The following is a 19,803-nucleotide window of genomic DNA, read 5'->3' as shown; positions in this document are numbered from 1 at the left end:
AGAAGGCTACTTGCTAGTGGGTACAAATAAAGACAGGTAATTTAATTTCTCCCTAAATATCCACACGCCTATAGGAAGAAACGGCTCTGCACGGAGCCACCGTGCCGCTGCAAAATAGACTCGGGAAGGAACTTGTTTTGGTGGAACATTTACGTTCACAAGTTGTTTTAGTCGTGCGAGAGAAAACTCAGATTTGACAGATAGTTTAGCTAGCTGTCTTACCGTGCAGAGAAAGGATTTGAATTGCTGATGTTAATGGGCAGTTTTCACATGAAAGGGCCAACCATATTGTCACCGTATGGGCCGATCAAAAAATGCAGCACAGGCAGCCCACACAAATAGACTGGCCCACTGGGAAATCTCCCCCGGTACTCCCGATTGCCAATCCATGCCTGTTTGATGAGCACACTTGCCCAACCTCTGCAGTTCCCCTCAGCCCTGAGGAGTGCATTAGCTTCTTTAAGCTCATTGTTTTGTTTTTGTGGCCCACAACTTTAATATTTTGGTTCAGTCTCAACACTCTCATCAGTGTCATTTGCAGTCACAGCAGGCAGCTGTTCTCAGTGAAAATTCCCTGATAAACCTACTGTACTGTACTGTATTTGTCTCAGGAGTTGGTAGAGCCCAAAACAAAGCTAACATTAAACTAAATACTGGATTCACATCATCTAGTGGCTAGGAACACAACTCCCAATGAATCCTTATGTTGCTCCCTGTCTGCTGGGTGTGTAAATAGCCAGCCATTTGCTAACACATTAGCCATATAAACTGATATGATATTTATTTGTTGCATTTAGAGTTAGTTGCGCTGTCCCTAATTGACCAAAGAAAATGCAGGTTTTAGTCAAACATTAATTACTATTGAATTAGATGATAAAAGGTAAAAAATAGAACAGAGATAGGCCCTTGTGCTATCCATCCATTCATTATCTGTAACCGCTTATCCTTTACAGCAGTGATACTCAACCTACAAACAGAGGGCCATTTTCTAAGTCACAAAAATACGGTGCCAGAGTGCATACAAAAGCATTAAAATAGAGCTTGTTTATCAAATAAAAGTGCCCGGAAAAGATCCCCCCTGACAGCTGTACTATTTTTACCTGATTATTAACTTTGACAGAAATAAAGCATGTATTACCGGTAATAGTTTACACCACATACATGTGCTTAAGGGGTTTTAATGGTTTAAAGTGTATGAAAAAACAATGAAGAATGTGCTTATACAGTATGTGTGTACAAGTAGGTACATAATCATGATACATAAGATGCAGTTGAATGCTGCAAAAAAGTAGTAAGTGGACCTTGAGTTGAGATTATTTTGTCACACACACTAACTGATCTTCCATGCTCAAGTACTATGTAGGTAATGATATAAAGCAATGATTGTCTGTTATTGCCACTTATAAATATTCCATGGGAAGTTTAAAGTTAGACTCATTTGTAGAAATACAAGAATTTCTTTTCAACTGGGCCTGAGGGACGACACAGCCACCTCAATGAGGCACTGTCTGCGCAAATTGCACTCTTTTCAAGATTCCACTTTCCTTAACAGCCCAATCCATCAGGCTAAAAACCAACATTTCAGTGCCTGGTTGAGGGCAAACCCAACACGGAACGGGCAGTTCTATCTAGTAGGATGAACTTTGGAGGGCAAAGTGGCTCTGCTGGTGACACCACAGAATGCGAAAACAACAATCATGCAATCATGGCATATGGTGCTGCCATGAGGGTTATTTTGGAGTTATGCTGCCTCAACTGCTGGCAACACCCAAAGTTCATTCACAGGAACTGAAATAAGACTGCAATGAGAGGTTTCCTCTAATGCAAAAAAATGACAAATAAAGCACATGATAGCCTGTGAATATTTTGCATCAAAACTATTTATTTTGTTATAATTTGTGACAGTTTTCAATAAAAGTTTTGGAAAATAAATACGTTGCTTTATCACTGCACAATATTTGTATTGTAAGTACTCATGACAAAAACAAACTAATCGCACAAAAAAAAACGTCCCAGGTGTGTAAAGTCCTTTAGTTGAATTTGTAGAATTTGTGTTTGTGGACTTTTTAAAGGACTATAAAAAGAAGAAAAAAAGAAGAAATTTACATTATTTTTTCATTGTTTTTGCTCTTTATTGAAGAAGTAAAGGCGGTCAGGAAATATGAGGAATGAGGGAGAGCAGAATGACATGCAACCATGTGTCTTAACCACTCAGTCACCTGTATGCCCCAAATAAACATCTCTTTGATTAAATATTCTTAACTCAAGGTCCACTTACTTCACATTTTCAGAGCTTTCAACCGTTTTCATTTTGTCTTTAATTAACATTTTGTCTTAACCATCTCAGCTGTTGTCACATGACCAAAGTTCTCAAAATGCTTCCACTGAGCAAACCATGAGATGTGGTCGAACCCTAAGTGCTCCTTGAGTTGTAATTATTTCATTTTTTGTCGATATGTTGTCATACTGTCACACTCAAAACATATCTTTGTAACATAATATTTTTATTTGTATCCTTTTAATCATCTCGTGACCTCTCAGATTTAACCCCCAAGTTGAAAAACCACCACCTGGCTTAGACCAACAGCAAGGTGTCAGGGTGTGGCCATCGGTGTGTGAATGTGTGTGAATGTTTATCTGATGAGCAGGTGGCACCTTGCACGGCAGCCTCGGCCACAGTGTATGAGTGTGTGTGTGTGTGTGTGTGTGTGAATGGTTCCTGTACTATGTAAAAGCGCTTTAAGTAGTCGTTAAAAGTCCAACGTGTGGGAATTTCTCCCATCTAGCATTGAGATCATATATCGCAATAAACTCTCTCGCGCCACGCAGTTCAAAGCTCATATTACAGCTACGGTAGCCTTCACGCTTCAAAAAGCCGGTCTCTTGCTCATTTCAATATCCTTTTTCTTTTTCTGGGCGGAGAAGAAGACTCCTGCTCCTGAAATTTGGATTTTGAATACGTGGTGGTCCTCCACGTTTCCTTCTTCAAACTTGCCGGGGGCCGGGAAGCTACGATACCCATTAGCAGCATTAGCAGCACCTGTGAGTTTATCGTGTGACAGCGAAAAACACAAAAGGCGGAGCAGCATGTCCTGTATGTCCCTTGGGGGGTTAATAAAAAAAAAAAAAAAAAAAAGGGCGTCTCCCTTTCATACAAGCAAATAGTGATGATGTAAAATTTCAAGCCAAAAGGAATACTTGGAATTGATGGTGGTGGTAAATATTCATGAAAAAGGACAAGTTTGTGAACGGGCAACACAGATTTTGATAATGAACAACTAAACACGTTACACACTGGACCTTTAAGACTAGAAAAGCACTATATAAATACAGTCCATTTACATTTACATTTAGTGCAGTAATTGGCAAATGTGAGTAACAAATTGGGGGGGGCTAAATAACATATGATTAACAAAAAAAAAAGCCTTCACACCCTCCCACCACCAATTTTTGGGTGGCGTCGCTGCTCAGTGGTTCATGACAAACTTTTTACAACAAGACTGATTGGGACAAAATGGTTGCTTATTAAAATAAAAAATATATCTTTTCATAATCTTAGTCTTCTGTACATGTAAAGAACAAACAAACACAAACACATATATTTACAAGCATGCTCAGATCTGAGGTAGCATTTCAAATCTTAAGCATTGATTTTCCTTGGCCCACTTTGTAACCTAACATGAGATAAATGCACTTTGGTGGGGTTGCATCCCTTAATCCTTTTATCTTTTCTTTTCTTTTTTTTACCTCTTACCACCAGTCCTGGGACAGCGGATTTAAAAAAGCCTCCAGGCTGGCACATTTTACTTTTATGTATTATTAGTGTGCTTTGTCCCTGATAAATAAACCTAAAATAAATAAAGCCTGCAATGTGTTCTTTGAGTTCCAAACAATAACTGTGAATGAGCTTATGTGTAACTGAGGAGTTAAAAACTTTCTCAGGGTAATTTCGAAGAACTGAAATACCAACTATCATCGGGAGATTTCATGTGTATATGAAAATAGATACTGTATGTCATCTTTAACTTTTGTTTGCACCAACAGAAAAGAAAGTACCAGTTCCCACCCCACAGCTTGCTTATCATTCTGCTGTCCGCAGGTTCTTCTGCTTCGTCTTGATCCTATGTTGGCAGCGTAAACTGGCTAGGACCCATGGCTCCCCTGGAAGGGGTCTCATTGTTTGCAGCAGCTGTTTAGTCGGTCTGTCTCAAGAGCTCAGAGAACGGCCAATTACCAGGATTTAGGCTGTTAGGAAACAGCTGAGGTGCAGGCAGCTAAACCGCCTGCTTGTCCAGCCCTTTTACCCTGTGTGCGAGTGACTCTTGGATGGACTGAGACAAGGGATCCAGGGAGGAAATTCACAGGAATTATCCTCCAATAAACAAACAGGGAGATCTGCTGCATGTGGCTGTGCATGGTGGGCCTGTTTGGATGTTGGCGGCAAATGGAAAAGGATCGGACTAACCTCTGAACAATACACTGAACTTGAAACCTGTTGTGTTGCAGGGCTCTGCGGTGAGCCTGTGACAGGGATTATGTCAGTTTAAAGCAGGGAGGAAGAAATGTTTTGCGCGGTTGGAGTTTGTGTAAGCGCTGTCTCGCCAACAACATGGCGTGGCACATGTACTAGCAACTGCGGCCGATGAAATCATGAAAACTTGACACCAGGTATCAACACAGAGATTTCCTGCATTCCCTCGCCCCCCAAAGACCCATTCCTGTTCCATTTCATTAAAAGTGTGTCTCCCTTTCTGTGAGAGCAGTTTACTGTGGCAACGGAGTTTCAACTCAGAATTTCTTAACCATCTACGTCTATGCATTTCCCAATGTGCACAGGTCAGAACAATGTGCATGCCTCCACAGGCTGTTCTTACACGAGCAATTGACCCTTTTTGTTTAAAACTGGCATGTGTCACATTTTTCCACCCGTTTCAGACCCAGACTCTCACAAAACAAAATAGAGATGATGTCCACCTGAAATAACACCCGGCATGTCCCCATTTGGCCAAATGCAGCGTTTACTTGCGGTTCCGTGTAAGCACAGCTCTCTCCCTCTTGTTCCTGGTGGTTTCTGAAGAAGTTTATTATGAGAAATGAAGACAGGAAATATTTTTCAACTGCCATAGGTCAGCTCAACACAAAAGAGACTCAGAAACCGCCTCGCAACAGTGCTGGAAAACAATCTCCAGCAGCTGAAAAATGTTTTCAATACAATAATGGAATCAAGAAGACCAATATGGAACATAGTGCTCATTTTAAAATAAATGATTTGATTTGAGGAAATGATCAAATCAAGGAATAAGTCTTGTCTGACACAAAAGTCTAATCCAGAAGAAACGCGTGGGGATCTAATTTTTACTTAGGTGAAACAGCCTTGATCAGCAGGTTTTCCCCATTCTGAACATATGTATTAGAAAATATTTAAAAGAATATTAAATGTTTGCAGGAAATCCAGAAATCAGAACTAACACTGAAATAACACAGTGTTTCCAACACATACCTCCTTCATTAAAGTAATTAATTTAGTCAGTAATCGGTGTAAGCACCGTGCAGTGTAATTCCACTTCAGAGTTAGCTAATGTTTCTTTGAATCATCCATTGCAAGTTCACAGTATCATGCAAACTCAAACAATCTACAGACGCGCCCTTTGGGAAAATATGCTAATTTCAGGGGTGTAATTTGTCTGCAAAGTAATAACGCTTTTCTGACCCTTTGTCTCCTGTGTGATTAGCTCTGGTTCACACAGTGTCCATAATCTGAGCAGTGGCCTGCATGCAGCACCTCCTCAAACATCCGTGACGTTACAGCTGATCCAAAACAGCCTCGGTCCCAAAGTGATTGCAAGGCTGGACCAAGTTTTTAATCAGTCAATTCTTTCAGGAATCTAACAATTAGGCCCGGCAATTTTTCTCATATTTGTGTCCAAGGGCAGTAACTGGATTTAATGAACAAAAGCTCCTTGGAGCATCCTTCACAGCAAGGTAACTAATTACTTCAGCATGCCACAGGAGTCATATTTCCTCATCAAATGGGAAATGATTTTCAGGACGTCTGCGTTCTTGGATTTCATTCCGTGTGGTTTTTGCCCGCTGTCGGTGAAGTTGAGTTTCTGGCGGACTAAATGGCCAAGGTGAAGTCTGGAGTCTGTCAAGTCGTGGGCCGCGCCAAACGAGAATCTCCACTTGTCCGTCTCCTGCGCCGAGATAACCGTGCAGTTCCACGACTCCTTTCAAATCTGTCAGCAGCACAAAGAGGAAGCATGGATGAAAAAAATGAAGGGAGAAGCTATAGGCAGCATGGAATATCACTTAGTTTTTTCAATGGAAAATGTGTCTCAGTGAAGGTGGGGTTTGGCTGGTTCAGTGCAGTGAGGGAAGAGAGGTCAACAAATCTGATAGGATTATTTCAGGAAGCGTCCGGGTAAGCCTTCTCACAGAGCCACGCTGAGGTCCAGAGGCAGCCCATCCACAGGAAAACCAGTGGGGCATCTTGTTGGGTGTTTGGCCACTCCACAGGCTGCATGCTGATTAGTTCTGACTGACAATGGAATAGTATGTCGAAAAAGAGTAAACAAAGTCATAGTATAGTATGTTGAAAAAAGTCATAGTATAGTATGTTGAAAAAAATCATATTATACTATGTTGAAAAAAGTCATAGTATAGTATGTCGGAAAAAGTAATATTATTGTATGTCGAATTAAACATAAATGGTCTGATTAGTTCTGACTGACAATGGAATAGTATGTCGAAAAAAATCATAAAAAAGTCATAGTATAGCATGTCGAAAAAAATCATAAAAAAGTCATAATATAGCATGTCGAAAAAAATCATAAAATAATCATAGTACAGTAGTCTATTTAAAAAAATAATTCTATTGTATGTAGAAATAATAAAAAAGTCATATTAAAAATAGTCATATTAAAATAGGGTGTTGAAAAAATTCATAAAAATTCATAGCATATTATGTCGAAAAAAGTAAAACAAAAGTCACTGTATAGGATGTGTATAGTATAGAAAAAAATTCATAGTAATCATGTAAAAAAAGTCATTAAAAGTCATATTATAATAGGGTGTTGAAAAAATTCATAAAAAGTCATGTCGAAAAAAGTAAAAAAAAAAGTCATAGTATAGTATGTCGAAAAAAGTCACAGTATAGTATTTTGAAAAAAGTCATAGTATAGTATGTCGAAAAATCCTAAAAAGTCATATTATAGTATGTTGAAAAAAATCATAAAAAGGTCATAATATAGCATGTCCAAAAAAGTCATGTCAATGTGGATAAAAATAAAAGAAAAGTGATAATATAGTATATCAACAAAAAAGTCATACTATAGTAAGCCGAAAAAAAAGTAATTCTGTTGTAGAAATAATAAAAAAGTCATTGAATAGCATGCCGAAAAAGTCATATTATAAGATGTTAAAAAAACTTAAAAAGTCATAGCATAGCATAGCATGTCAAAAAAGTCATAGTATAGTATGTCGAACAAAGTCATAGTGTAGTATGTCCAAAAAATCATATTAGGTCATAGTATAGTATGTCGAAAAAATTCATAGTAAATCATGTAAAAAAGGTCATATTATAATAGGTTGTTGAAAAGATTCCAAAAAATTCCTAGCATATTCTGTCGAAAAAAGTAAAACAAAAGTCATGGTATAATGCTGAAAAAAAATCATTAAAAGGACATAGTATAGTATGTCGAAAAAAAGTAAAAAAAAAAAGGGCATAGTATAGTATATCGAAAAAATCATAAAAAAAAGTCATATTATACTATGTTGAAAAAAGTCATAGTGTAGTATGTTGAAAAAAATTATAAAAAAGTCATATTATTGTATGTCGAATTAAACATAAATGGTCTGATTAGTTCTAACTGACAATGGAATAGTATGTCGAAAAAAATCATAAAAAAGTCATAGTATAGCATGTCGAAAAAAATCATAAAAAAGTCATAATATAGCATGTCGAAAAAAATCATAAAATAATCATAGTACAGTAGTCTATTTAAAAAAATAATTCTATTGTATGTAGAAATAATAAAAAAGTCATATTAAAAATAGTCATATTAAAATAGGGTGTTGAAAAAAATTCATAAAAATTCATTTTTTTTAGAAAAATACAAAAAGTAAAAACAAAAGTCACTGTATAGGATGTTATAGTTATAGAAAAAAATTCATAGTAATCATGTAAAAAAAGTCATTAAAAGTCATATTATAATAGGGTGTTGAAAAAATTCATAAAAAGTCATGTCGAAAAAAGTAAAAAAAAAGTCATAGTATAGTATGTCGAAAAAAGTCACAGTATAGTATTTTGAAAAAAGTCATAGTATAGTATGTCGAAAAATCCTAAAAAGTCATATTATAGTATGTTGAAAAAAATCATAAAAAGGTCATAATATAGCATGTCCCAAAAAAGTCATGTCAATGTGGATAAAAATAAAAGAAAAGATAATATAAAGATAATATAGAAATATATATATAAACAACAAAAAAAAGTCATAAACAAAAAAAATAAAAAAAGTAAAAATTTCTGTTGTAGAAATAATAAAAAAGTCATTGAATAGCATGCCGAAAAAGTCATATTATAAGATGTTAAAAAAACTTAAAAAGTCATAGCATAGCATAGCATGTCAAAAAAGTCATAGTATAGTATGTCGAACAAAGTCATAGTGTAGTATGTCCAAAAAATCATATTAGGTCATAGTATAGTATGTCGAAAAAATTCATAGTAAATCATGTAAAAAAGGTCATATTATAATAGGTTGTTGAAAAAATTCCAAAAAATTCCTAGCATATTCTGTCGAAAAAAGTAAAACAAAAGTCATAGTATAATGCTGAAAAAAAATCATTAAAAGGACATAGTATAGTATGACGAAAAAAAGTAAAAAAAGGGCATAGTATAGTATATCGAAAAAATCATAAAAAAAGTCATATTATACTATGTTGAAAAAAGTCATAGTGTAGTATGTTGAAAAAAATTATAAAAAAGTCATATTATTGTATGTCGCATTAAACATAAAAGGTCATAGTATTGTATGTCGAAAACAGTCACAGTATAGTATGTCGAAAAAAGTCATAGTATAGTATGTCAAAAAAAATCATAAAAAGTCATAGTATAGTATGTCGAAAATCTTTTTAAAAAAAAGTCATAGTTTAGCATGTCAAACAAAGTAAAAAAAGTCATAGTAAGCTATTGTCGAAAAAAGTCATAGTGTAGTATGTCGAAAAAAATCATGTTAGGTTGTATGTCGAAAAAATTCATAGTAATCATGTCCAAAAAAAGTCATTAAAAGTCATATTATAATAGGGTGTTGAAAAAAATCATAAAACATCAGCATATTATTTTGAAAAAAGTAAAAAAAAAAAAAAGTGTATAGTATGTCGAAGAAAATCATAAAAATGTCATTGTGGGCACCTGTGTAGCTCACCTGGTAAAGCAGGTGCCCATATATAGAGTTTTACTCCTCGAAGCAGCGGCCGCGGGTTCAACTCCGACCTGCGGCCCTTTGCTACATGTCATTCCCCCTCTCTCCCCTTTCATGTCAAAGTCACAGTATAGTATGTTGAAAAAAAGTCATAGTATAGTATGTCGAAAAAATCATAAAAAGTCATAGTATAGTATGTCAACAAAATCATAAAAAAGTCATAGTATAGTATGTCGTAAAAAGTAAAAAGAAAGTCATAGTATGTCGAACAAATCATATTTAGTCATATTATAGTATGTCTAAAAAAGTCATAAAAATGTCATAGTATAGTATGTCGTAAAAAGTCTTAAAAAGGTCATTGTAGGATAGGATAGACTTTATTAATCCTGCACTGGGGAAATTCCTTTGCTACAGCAGCTCAAAAGAAAAAATGTACACACATCAGAATAACACAAATACACATTAAGTGGACGGAGGCAAAAAAATAGACATTAAGTATAAGAAATTATAATATAAAATTAGTTATAATAATAATAATAATAGTAATAAATCATACTTATTTACACAATAAACATCCTTCTATATACAGACAGTATATAAACACAGATGTAGAGATGAGTAAGGTGCGGTGACACAGAGTAATAAATAATAAAGCGTAGTGCAGAATATTGTCCAGTGATGGCTCATATTCCAGAAACAGCTAGCAGTGCTACATTATGAGGTTGTTTTAAAGAGTCTGACTGCTACTGGAATGAAGGACCTGTGGTAGCGCTCCTTTTTGCACTGAGGGTGCAGCAGTCTGCTGCTGAAGGAGCTTTTCAGGGAACTCACAGTCTCATGTTGGGGGGGGGTTGCCCATGATTGATGCCAGCCTGGCTAACATCCTCCTCTCCCCCACCTCCTCTATGGTGTCCAGACGGCAGATCATAGACAGTATATAGAATGGACCAACAGATCCCGTTGCTCTGGACGGAGACCAGTGAAGGATATTAGAAGCACTTTTCCGGTGAGGGCTGAGCGTTACTGAGCTGACGACGTAGATGTGATGTGAGCAACTTGTCTGAAAGTTGGAAGAGGAGAGACAAGCTAAGGCCTTACTTGAATGCTTTGATTCCTAATACAAAAATTGCATTGATTTACTTAGGTAGCTGTGCCAAGAGAAATCTCAATCATTCCCAATCTTGCAGAGACGGAGAGCGTAGGTATATGTAAGGAGATAACATGGGCACAGGCTAATTATCGCTAACTAAAATGCTAGTTAACATTAGTAATTAAACTTAAACAGCTAATGTAAGTCGAAACTGCCTGCAAGCTTCTCCTGTACTCTACGGTAATTTCTCTACTGTGCGACAGTAAGTCGCTTGGTTATGACACAATTGTTAGCCTATTTTTATAAAAACATCTACTACAGAGCCATAACGTGAGGTACAAGGTAATGGAAACTTTTATACATTGTTGTGTTTCTTTAGAAATAAACAATGGACAAATAAAGTATTTAAACGCTTCAGATGTAAAGTTATTCGCTCTCAAAGTGACGTCAAAATGAATGGCAGTCAGTGGAATGCTAATGGCGGGTGAGTGCTTGTTAGCATCAAAATGGCGCCATAGGAGCTACGGGTTGTTGACAGACGCTTACCCCCTTAGGGCAGACCAGAACAGAGCTAGCCCTCTTCACCAGTCTGTTTAGCCTTTTCCTGTCCCTCTCTGTGCTCCCAGCTCCCCAGCAGGCTACTGCATAAAAGATTGCAGACTCTACCACAGAGCCATAGAATGTTTTTAACAGAGTCCTGCACACACCAAAGGACCTCAGCCTCCTCAGCAGGTGGAGATGGCTTTGGCCCTTTTTGTACAGGACGTCTGTGCTTTTGGACCAGTCCAGTTTATTGTTGAGGTGAACACCCAGATATTTGTATGTCTCTAGCATCTCAATGTCGACACCCTGGATGTTCACCGGTGTAGTACCAGGCGGCCTCCTGCGAAAGTCAACCACCATCTCCTTTGTCTTGCTGGCGTTGATGTGAAGATGGTTTGACTCACACCAGTTGACAAAGTCCCAGATGACCTCCCAGTATTCCTGATCATTCTCCACTGGTACCCTCCCAAAAATGGCAGTTTCATCAGAGAACTTCTGCATGTGACAGCTGCTTGTGTTGTACCTGAAGTCCGCTGTATACAGGGTGGAAAAAATCATAAAAGGGTCATAGTATAGTGTGTTGAAAAAAAGTAATATTAAAGTATGTCGAAAAGAAATCATAAAAAGGTCATAATATAGCATGTCCAAAGAAGTCAATAAAAAGTCATAGTATAGTATGTCGAAAAAAGTCATAGTGTAGTATGTCGAAAAAATCATATTAGGTCATAGTATTGGATGTCGAAAGAATTCATAGTAATCATGTAAAAAAAAGTCAAAAGTCATATCATAATGGGGTGTTGAAATAATTCATAAAAAGTCATAGCATATGTCGAAAAAAGTTTAAAAAAAGTCATTGTATAGTATGTCGAAAAAAGTAAAAAAAAGTCATATTGTACTATGTTGAAAAACATCATAAAAAGGTCATAATATAGCGTGTCCAAAAAGTCATAGTATAATGTTGATAAAAGTCATAGTATAGTATGTTGAAAAATATCATAAAAAGTCATAGTATAGTATGTCGAAAAAAGTAAAAAAAAGTCATATTGTACTATGTTGAAAAACATCATAAAAAGGTCATAGTATAGTATGTCGTAAAAAAGTCATATGCATGGCGGACCAACACTGGGCTGCATTTACAGCTTGTGGAATTGGCTGCTACCAGCTTGAGAACAGCTGCTCTCAGCATCTTTATTCCTGTCTCTCAAATCACTTCTTGCAATCTTGTTTTCTCCTTCACTATCTTTCCTCTTTCCCGACGTAAGATGGGTCTTAGCCTCAGCTCTGTGGCAGAGCTCAGGCTCAGGACGAGCGGTGGCATGGTAGAGCCATTAATATACAGGAAAGAGAAGGGAGACTGAGCCCTGAGAAAAGGGACACACCTAGGAAGTATGAGACATAAATTCAGCCTTCCCCTGGCCTCCCGAGATGCCTTCAGACTCAGACACTGCACAAAGGCTCAGTTGTCTATTGACGCTATCATACTTGATCTAAAATACCACAAGAGTTCAAATCATATGTACAGACTTCCCTAGGTATCCACATCACATCAGCGGATATCGAAAAGCCAAACTTTATTTTATTTTATTTAAAGCCATTTATATCTTGCTGCTGCCCTCTTGAACTCCTGGGAGACCGATTTTGATCTGATCCCGGGTCAAACAAATAAAGTGAAATGCCCAACATCCTTCTAAAGGTAGCAAAAATACACAGGAGATAGCGAACGCTGGGGCCCAAACCACTAATGTGTGGTGTGTGGTTGACGCAGATCACTGCTGTATACATTCAGCTCTTCCAATGGTTTGTCATGATTAGTTTGTTTAGCTCTTAAAAACCACCCCGCCTTGTGTGTCATAAACAAACATCTCCTATATTGCGATCAGTGTCGAGCGGTGTCCCATGGTTAGAATTAAGACTTTAGCCTGGTGACATCAACAAAGAAAAACTAAAACTGCCTCAACGGGCCAGAATTCATATTTGTCTTTTGCGATTTATTTCTTTCCTTCTATTTTCGAATGATAAACACACTCGACACCCTACATATAATCTGAGGCTATTTAGAGAAGATTAATGACTAGGTCAAATTTGTATTACTGCACCATTTGATATTTGTTATGTTAAAAATAAATCAAATAACTACATGTATTGTGAAAGAGGTTGCCTTATAGTAATGGACCCAAAGCTATAAGGATCCAAAGCTATAAGGATCCTGACGCTGCAGTTCTCAGCTCTACAGTGTTTTAGCATCCTATGCTAATTGTTTTGATGTACGGTATGAAAATGTACTGTTTTGGGGTTCAGTCTCACAACTTGGTGGCAGTAGTTTAGTCCATAGGGAGTTGGGTTGGGAACCGGACGGTCCCTGTACGGACTGTGGACTGGTAGCTGTAGAGGTGCCAGTTCACCTCCTGGCCACTGCCAAGGTGCTCTTCAGCAACTGCTCGGGGCGCTTGTCAAGCAGTCGCAGCCCCCTCACTCTGACATCTCTCCATTTCTGCATGTATAGGACCTGAGCATGTGTGTGTGTATTTCAGGCCTGTGTGTAGTGTATTCTAACAACAGAGTGAAACAATTGTAATTTCCAGCAGTATAATAATTAAATTATTCCAGCAGGCAGCAGTTTTCAGTGTAAAAGCTCCAGTGTACACTACCTTTTCCAGGACCAAACTGCAGACAAAGTTAGCAACTACCTAGTTAACATAGTGGAGCATTAAGCAGTTAAAGACCCAGATAGTTTTTCTAAGTAGTTGATGGAGATGAGATGAAAACAAACACGAGAGTCAATGCACTCACATATGTCAAGTGGACACAAACATGACTCCAATTAAATGCTAATGTTGCTCCATATCTAAGGGGATTTTTAGAATTGGAATTTTTTTCTAACACATTAGCCATTTATAAGGTTATATGTCAATGTTGTTTACAGCTTCCTTCGCTGCCTCCATGCAGCCCAAAAACACTGTCTATGCAATAAATAAATGAACCAGGAAAATTGTGTGGAAATGGACATCAACACATGAACAAACACAAGATGTTTTTCATTTCATTCAGAGGTTTATTCATTCATTATTTGCTTTGACCAACTGTTGTTATAAAAGAAATTGTACATGAGAGCAACTCGGACAATACATGGAGATATGCATTTGGTCATTGGATTGAAAATCCAGTCTCTATCAAAACAAACAAAACAAAAATCTCAATTTATATAACTTAACAATAAAAAACAAACTATGGTCACCACTTTGTTTTTTTACAAAGTCTGCAATAATAATTTATAGGCTTTAATACATACCATTGCTTTCCATTTGTCAGCATGGTTGTGGAAGTAGGGCTTGTGCTGGAAAAAAAAAAGGCATGTACAGTACCAAAGTCTTGGCCGTGGAAACCCCTTTTGTTAGAACTGGAGTCGTCGTTGTGGAGTGACTGCAGCTAAAAGGGACAACAAAGGCTGCTCTGTTGTCTCTGAAGCCTCCTACCCTCGCTCTTTCTCTTCCCAGCGAGCGGGTATCATGTGAGGTGTGAGGGTTGTGGTCCAAAGGTTCAGAGGTGCGATTAGAAACACAAGGAGCGGGCCCGACACTGCCCCGCAGCTACCCTGCCTGGATCAGGTGTATAAAAAACACATGTGGGAGCCCACAACCCCCACTGCATAAGCAAATAGTGCCTGGGGATTGGCTAGTGCGATAGATTTCATTATACCTCCATAGGAACACTAACAGGAATAACATAGGCTTGTACTTCATTTCTTTTACTTCTCTTCACCTTTATGTAAATACACCGTCAATGGAGGCTGTGTGTTTTCTGACTGAAAACCAATAACTCTAAGTGCAACTTTCTTTCTTTTTACAGTTTGCACATTCAAAACATAAAAAAAGGTCAAAAAGTCACTTTGTGCAACTTCACTCCCTCTCAAAGTCCTTGACCATAAACGCAGTATGTGTTTGTCCAAGAAATAAAAAAACTGCACAATGCATGAAGGAGTGTACATTTTGGCACACATAAAAGACATACATCAAATTAAAAAGTCAGCATAGAGAGACAACTTGAGTTTCTCCCGTAGGTCCAACTCAATTTTCCCCAGTTTGTGAACTTGGCATTGTTTGCCGCAAACGTTTATAACATATGCACCGTACATAAGTCCTTTCTAGAAAAGAGATTCTTTCCATTGGATGACAAAAGAAGCTCTTAATGCGGTACGGTTTAGTGAAACCAAGTACAAAGTTCTGATCAAAAACAAAACGGCCACACATATAGAGACAGACAATAACAAATACTTTGAACACTTGCTTGGCCGACAAATACATAATACTGAAATTATTTTTGAAGTAAAAAAAAAGAAAAAAAAAGCGAGGATGGAGAACTTTTAAGTCCATCCTCTGGCTTCTTGTAAACAGCAATTTGAATGTAATGCTAAACAGCTGGGGAGGGCTGAGGATCAAAAGAGTGGGGGAGCTGGTGGTGGCTTTTTCTTTTTTTCATTCACTCCAGACCATCTTGTTCTGAGCACAAAAATGTAAAAAAAAAAATTAAAATAAAGGTAACACTGTGCGCATAAAACACTGATAATGCAAAGCAAAAACATCCCTTTTAGGACATGGCATACTTCTGTTGGAACAGATATGGCATACTTCTCCTTAAAGCATGCCTGTAGATCCACATACTTCTGTGTCACTGCGTGGGTGAACGTGACTTCATTCGGGTCCAGCTGAGCGTTTGGGCACGTTTCAGCAACTAATAGCCCCGATAAGAAAGGAATCCTTCGCTGGGTAATGAAATCCAAGGCCGACATGTGGACAAGGCGGAGACTGCTTGTAGATCTGCCGCTCACGTTAGGGCAGCTTATCTACTGTACATATCCAACAGTTATTGTTGAGCTGCCGGCAACGAGAGGCTGACTGAGACAAAACAGCCTTCGGTTTACAGTCAAAATGAAGACTCCAGCCAAAATAAGCACAATACCTTCGGGGAATTACTGCTGGGTGTTTTCTAACAGAGTGTGTGTGTGTGTGTGTGTGTGTGTGTGTGTGTGTGTGTGTGTGTGTGTGTGTGTGTGTGTGTGTGTGTGTGTGTGTGTGTGTGTGTGTGTGTGTGTGTGTGTGTGTGTATGCTATTTGAGTTCATCAGTGCCTCAGATGGTGAGCTCATTCAGTCCTTAAGGCACAGGCTGTTATGGTTTTCATTCACAAAACAAATCCCGAAGAGTGAGAGGCACCTCAGTATCCGTACTTTGCATTGACCAAAAAGTCGTGGAGTTATTTGTCTAAATAACAAAGGCACTTTTGGCAAAATACAAATTTTTTTGTAGCATAAAAAAAAGGAAATAAAAAATCTGACTCATCCAAAAATAAGTTAACGTTACAAAAGTGTCTTGTTTTAGGAAATACTGCAGTGAAACTCATCAACATTTGTCTGTCAACCCAGCAAAGAAAATGATGGTCATGGCCTCGTTCGCACTTTTTAAGACACCAATAACAACCAACATCCCCCACCTCCCAAACAACAGTTCTGCCAGAGTTTATTTGGACTCTGGCGAGTTTGCTGAAACAGGAATGTTTTCTGGTTTGCATAAAGAGATGGGAGGACGATGTCACGGCTAATATTTCTGCATTAGAGGCACTTTAACAGTCTTGATCTCTGCTATGTGGGAGGACTTCTGGATGATGCAGCTGGTGGTACCGGAGGTGCTGTCCTTCCCTTGCGCCAAGTTGGTCAAGGCCATAGCGGCGTTGATCTCTCTCCAGTACGTCTCGTCTTTGCCCTTCACCCTCTCCTTTTGCGCAGCTCCGACGCCACCGCTGCCACTGATGATCAGAGGAAAACGCAAACATGCACAGGAAAGGACAAAACAGAGAGCGGGGAGTTAGAGGTCAAGTTCAGCTTGTAATGAATGAAAATAGAGGATGTGATCTTGCAGCAAGGTAAAAGAAAGTCTACTCACTTGTCACATTTACTTGATCCATGGTCTGTGGTTTCTGAAAGTAGAAGTAGAAAATAAAAGGTTAGCTTTGCAGAGTTCTCAGGGGTCAATGAGGATTTATTGAAATCTAGCTGAACGGACAGGCGCAGGAGGTGTGTGTGTGTGTGTGTGTGTGTGTGTGTGTGTGTGTGTGCATGCATGCATTCGTGCGTACGTGCGTGCGTGCGTTTGTGTGTGTGCATATGTGTCTGTGTGTGCGAGCGCGCGCATGGTTCTGTGTGAGGTCTGTATTGTAAGTGTACACCGTGTCCTGTGCAAACATGTGTTGCTCTGTTTTCTCTCTTTACTCAGATGCTGGACAAAAAGGACATTTTGCAAGAAGCCGTCAAGAAACAAGGTGACTAATAGGATCGAGTTGAAAGATGTTTCTTATGACTCATAAACTCCATTCCCTAATATTTTGTTCGAAAACAAATGGGCCCCGGCCAACGTAATTGAGTTGTCTGAGGAAATCAGATCGAAAATGACTGAGCGTAAAAGATTTGAGTGGGAATGAAAAGGCAGCAAGTGAGTCAGTGAGAGAAAGATGGATGTCTGCTCTCTCTTTTTCTCTTCAAATTTCTCTATCTCATATGTAAAACATTAGCAGGGAATAGTAGAGTCATTAAACAATGAAACCAAACTTCTCTTCAGCGCAACCAGTGTGTTTACTTCAGCATGCTACAGAGAGAAAGCCCATGTGCACGTTCGTGTGTGTGTGTGTGTGTGTGTGTGTGTGTGTGTGTGTGTGTGTGTGTGTGTGTGTGTGTGGGGGGTTAATTTGCAAGTGTGTTTGCGCTGAACCTGTCTTCTGTCTTGGGTCTAGCTCTAGTTACGTTTTGCCCAGCAGTGAATATGATGATACAGGCTTGGCGTTTCATGAGGCATTAAAAGAGAGCAGAGCATCTGGATTTCCTAGCCGTGCAGCCTCCAGGCGCTCTCTTTAAGCAAACTAAAGAAACAGCTAAGGCCCTGTGAGCTTTTAAGAAGCTAAATCGTGACCAGGTATAGATGACTGGTCGACTTAAGAACATTTAAAAGAAGGCAAATTCTCTTAAAATGTCCATGTAGCACCAAAGCTACCAACGAGTTTGTCTTAACTGGGTCCTGCTTCACCCTCCTAGATGTCCCAGCAGGGACAATCAGTCTCTTGCACCCTCCGTGCCACATTTCCCAGTAAAGCAAATGTCTAAACCTGAGCTGCCACTTTAACGAGCCCTTCCTTGCGCCACCGCAACACAACAGTCGAAGGGCGTTCCTGAGCGTTTTCTACTGCTAATGAAAATCTGCACCCTTCATTTTCACTGGCATTTCATTCCCATGATTGTTATACTGGAAAAGGTTGCGCAGGGACACTGTGTTTGAGGTTTAGCATCGTCGCAGACAGCCACAGAGCCGGAGTGCCAAAACTCCAAACTCCTCCGGCGTCGGAGAAAGCACACAACATTTCACCGTTTCGCTATATCACCTCTAACCTCGCCAAAGCCCTTTATAGACTTTCCAAAGATCTGGATCCAGTGTTCAGGCTTTTGCAAGCTGTCATAAGCGCCTAATTATTCCCAACGCCATTACTCTGTTCCTCCCTTGTTTTCCTGAAGTTTTCCCATGTAGCGTGACCCACACTGACTAGTACTGGGTTTGCAGGGCCCCGGGCTAATATGGGCCTGATTATGAAATTTCCTGTAGTTTTCCCGTTCGCTCTGTAATAGGTGTGTTCCACAGAGAGAGACGGACTTCACTCTCGGCACTTTCCTCCTGTTGATGATTCTTAGACAGAAGAAGAGAGAAATGTGTGTGCATGTGTGAGAGGGAGATGAGGACATGATGACCCAGAAGTACAAACCACAAAATGAGATTTTAGGTTTTAGTGCGCCACAACTCCCTGCTGACCTTTCCCTCGTTCTTTATCTTACTTTTATCAGCGAGTCCCTTTTCCTTCATTGATATTCCTCAGGTCCCTCCTTCTCTGTCCTCCACTCGTTCAGCCCTTGCTTCAGCGATTTGCTGTAATACCCCCTGATCTGGGTACTCGGAGACTGACCATTCTCATGCAGCCCAGCCAAAACAAATGCAATGTTTCCCGTCTATGTTTATATAACTAGTGACTCTGTGCTATGTCAAGAATAAGCCCTTCTTCCATATTTCCAAAAGCTGTTTTGGAAAGCTTTTGATGTTATCCATCTCTTCTTTATCTCCTATATTTTCATACTCTCAATTTTGTGTGTCTTAGCCTAAATTGTGGATATCAGATAAGACTGATCAGGACTTGAAGACTGTGAACTCAACTTTATTTACTGTATATAGCCCCTTTCCTGCAAGCATACAGCCCTAGCTTCCCTAGTCAGAGTCCCGAAGCAGTCTGAGGATTTGAGGGCCGGGGGTGAGATCACTTGGAGACAGCTCTTCTTGCAGTTTTTCTAACCACCACTTCGGGCCAAGCAGCCTGTGAGTCAAGCAGGAAGATGGTCTTGATGGCGGCTATCTTTTTAGTCTGAACAGAGGCAGTGTCAATGAAACTGGACAAGAGAACATCCTTCTGTTATAGGTCGTCTGAGGTGAGTGATACTCCTGTTTGCTTTCTGAAAGGCCTATGCGGCAGACGGCACACGGCATGGTGTGGAATTAGCTGAAGGCCAGCTCAGAAGGCATTCTCTCTGCACATCTACTGATTGTTGCCAGTGCTCAGAAGCAGATTGGCCCTGAGTAATAATATACCAGTAATACCATTCTCCATAATCACAGCTCTGTAATTACAGACCAATGACACTGTTTTCATGTGTCGATGTTCCCCCAAAATA

At 39.0% G+C, this 19,803-nt stretch overlaps 1 protein-coding gene and 1 long non-coding RNA gene across 3 annotated transcripts in view; both read right to left on the bottom strand.

The window, feature by feature from the left end:
• Nucleotides 1-14,083: 14,083 nt before the first annotated feature.
• On the bottom strand, nt 14,084-16,523 carry LOC120551943. The gene is made up of 2 exons (XR_005637937.1): nt 15,653-16,523; nt 14,084-15,548 (listed from the first exon to the last, which is right to left on the bottom strand). It is a non-coding gene; the product is annotated as an uncharacterized LOC120551943 (long non-coding RNA).
• Nucleotides 16,524-16,581: 58 nt separating this feature from the next.
• The window catches only part of mkxa (mohawk homeobox a), a 26,301-nt gene continuing 23,079 nt past the window's right edge, over nt 16,582-19,803 (bottom strand). For both annotated transcript variants that reach the window (XM_039789540.1, XM_039789541.1), the window contains exons 6-7: nt 16,988-17,021; nt 16,582-16,850 (exon numbers count right to left, since the gene is read on the bottom strand). In XM_039789540.1, the coding sequence (XP_039645474.1) occupies nt 16,643-16,850; nt 16,988-17,021 (242 nt within the window). In that variant the 3' untranslated portion in view covers nt 16,582-16,642. The remainder of the gene's footprint in view (nt 16,851-16,987; nt 17,022-19,803) is intronic.

The sequence above is a fragment of the Perca fluviatilis genome, chromosome 22, assembly GCF_010015445.1.
Source record: "Perca fluviatilis chromosome 22, GENO_Pfluv_1.0, whole genome shotgun sequence".
Lineage (NCBI taxonomy): Eukaryota > Metazoa > Chordata > Actinopteri > Perciformes > Percidae > Perca > Perca fluviatilis.
This window is presented reverse-complemented; position numbering and strand designations above follow the sequence as displayed.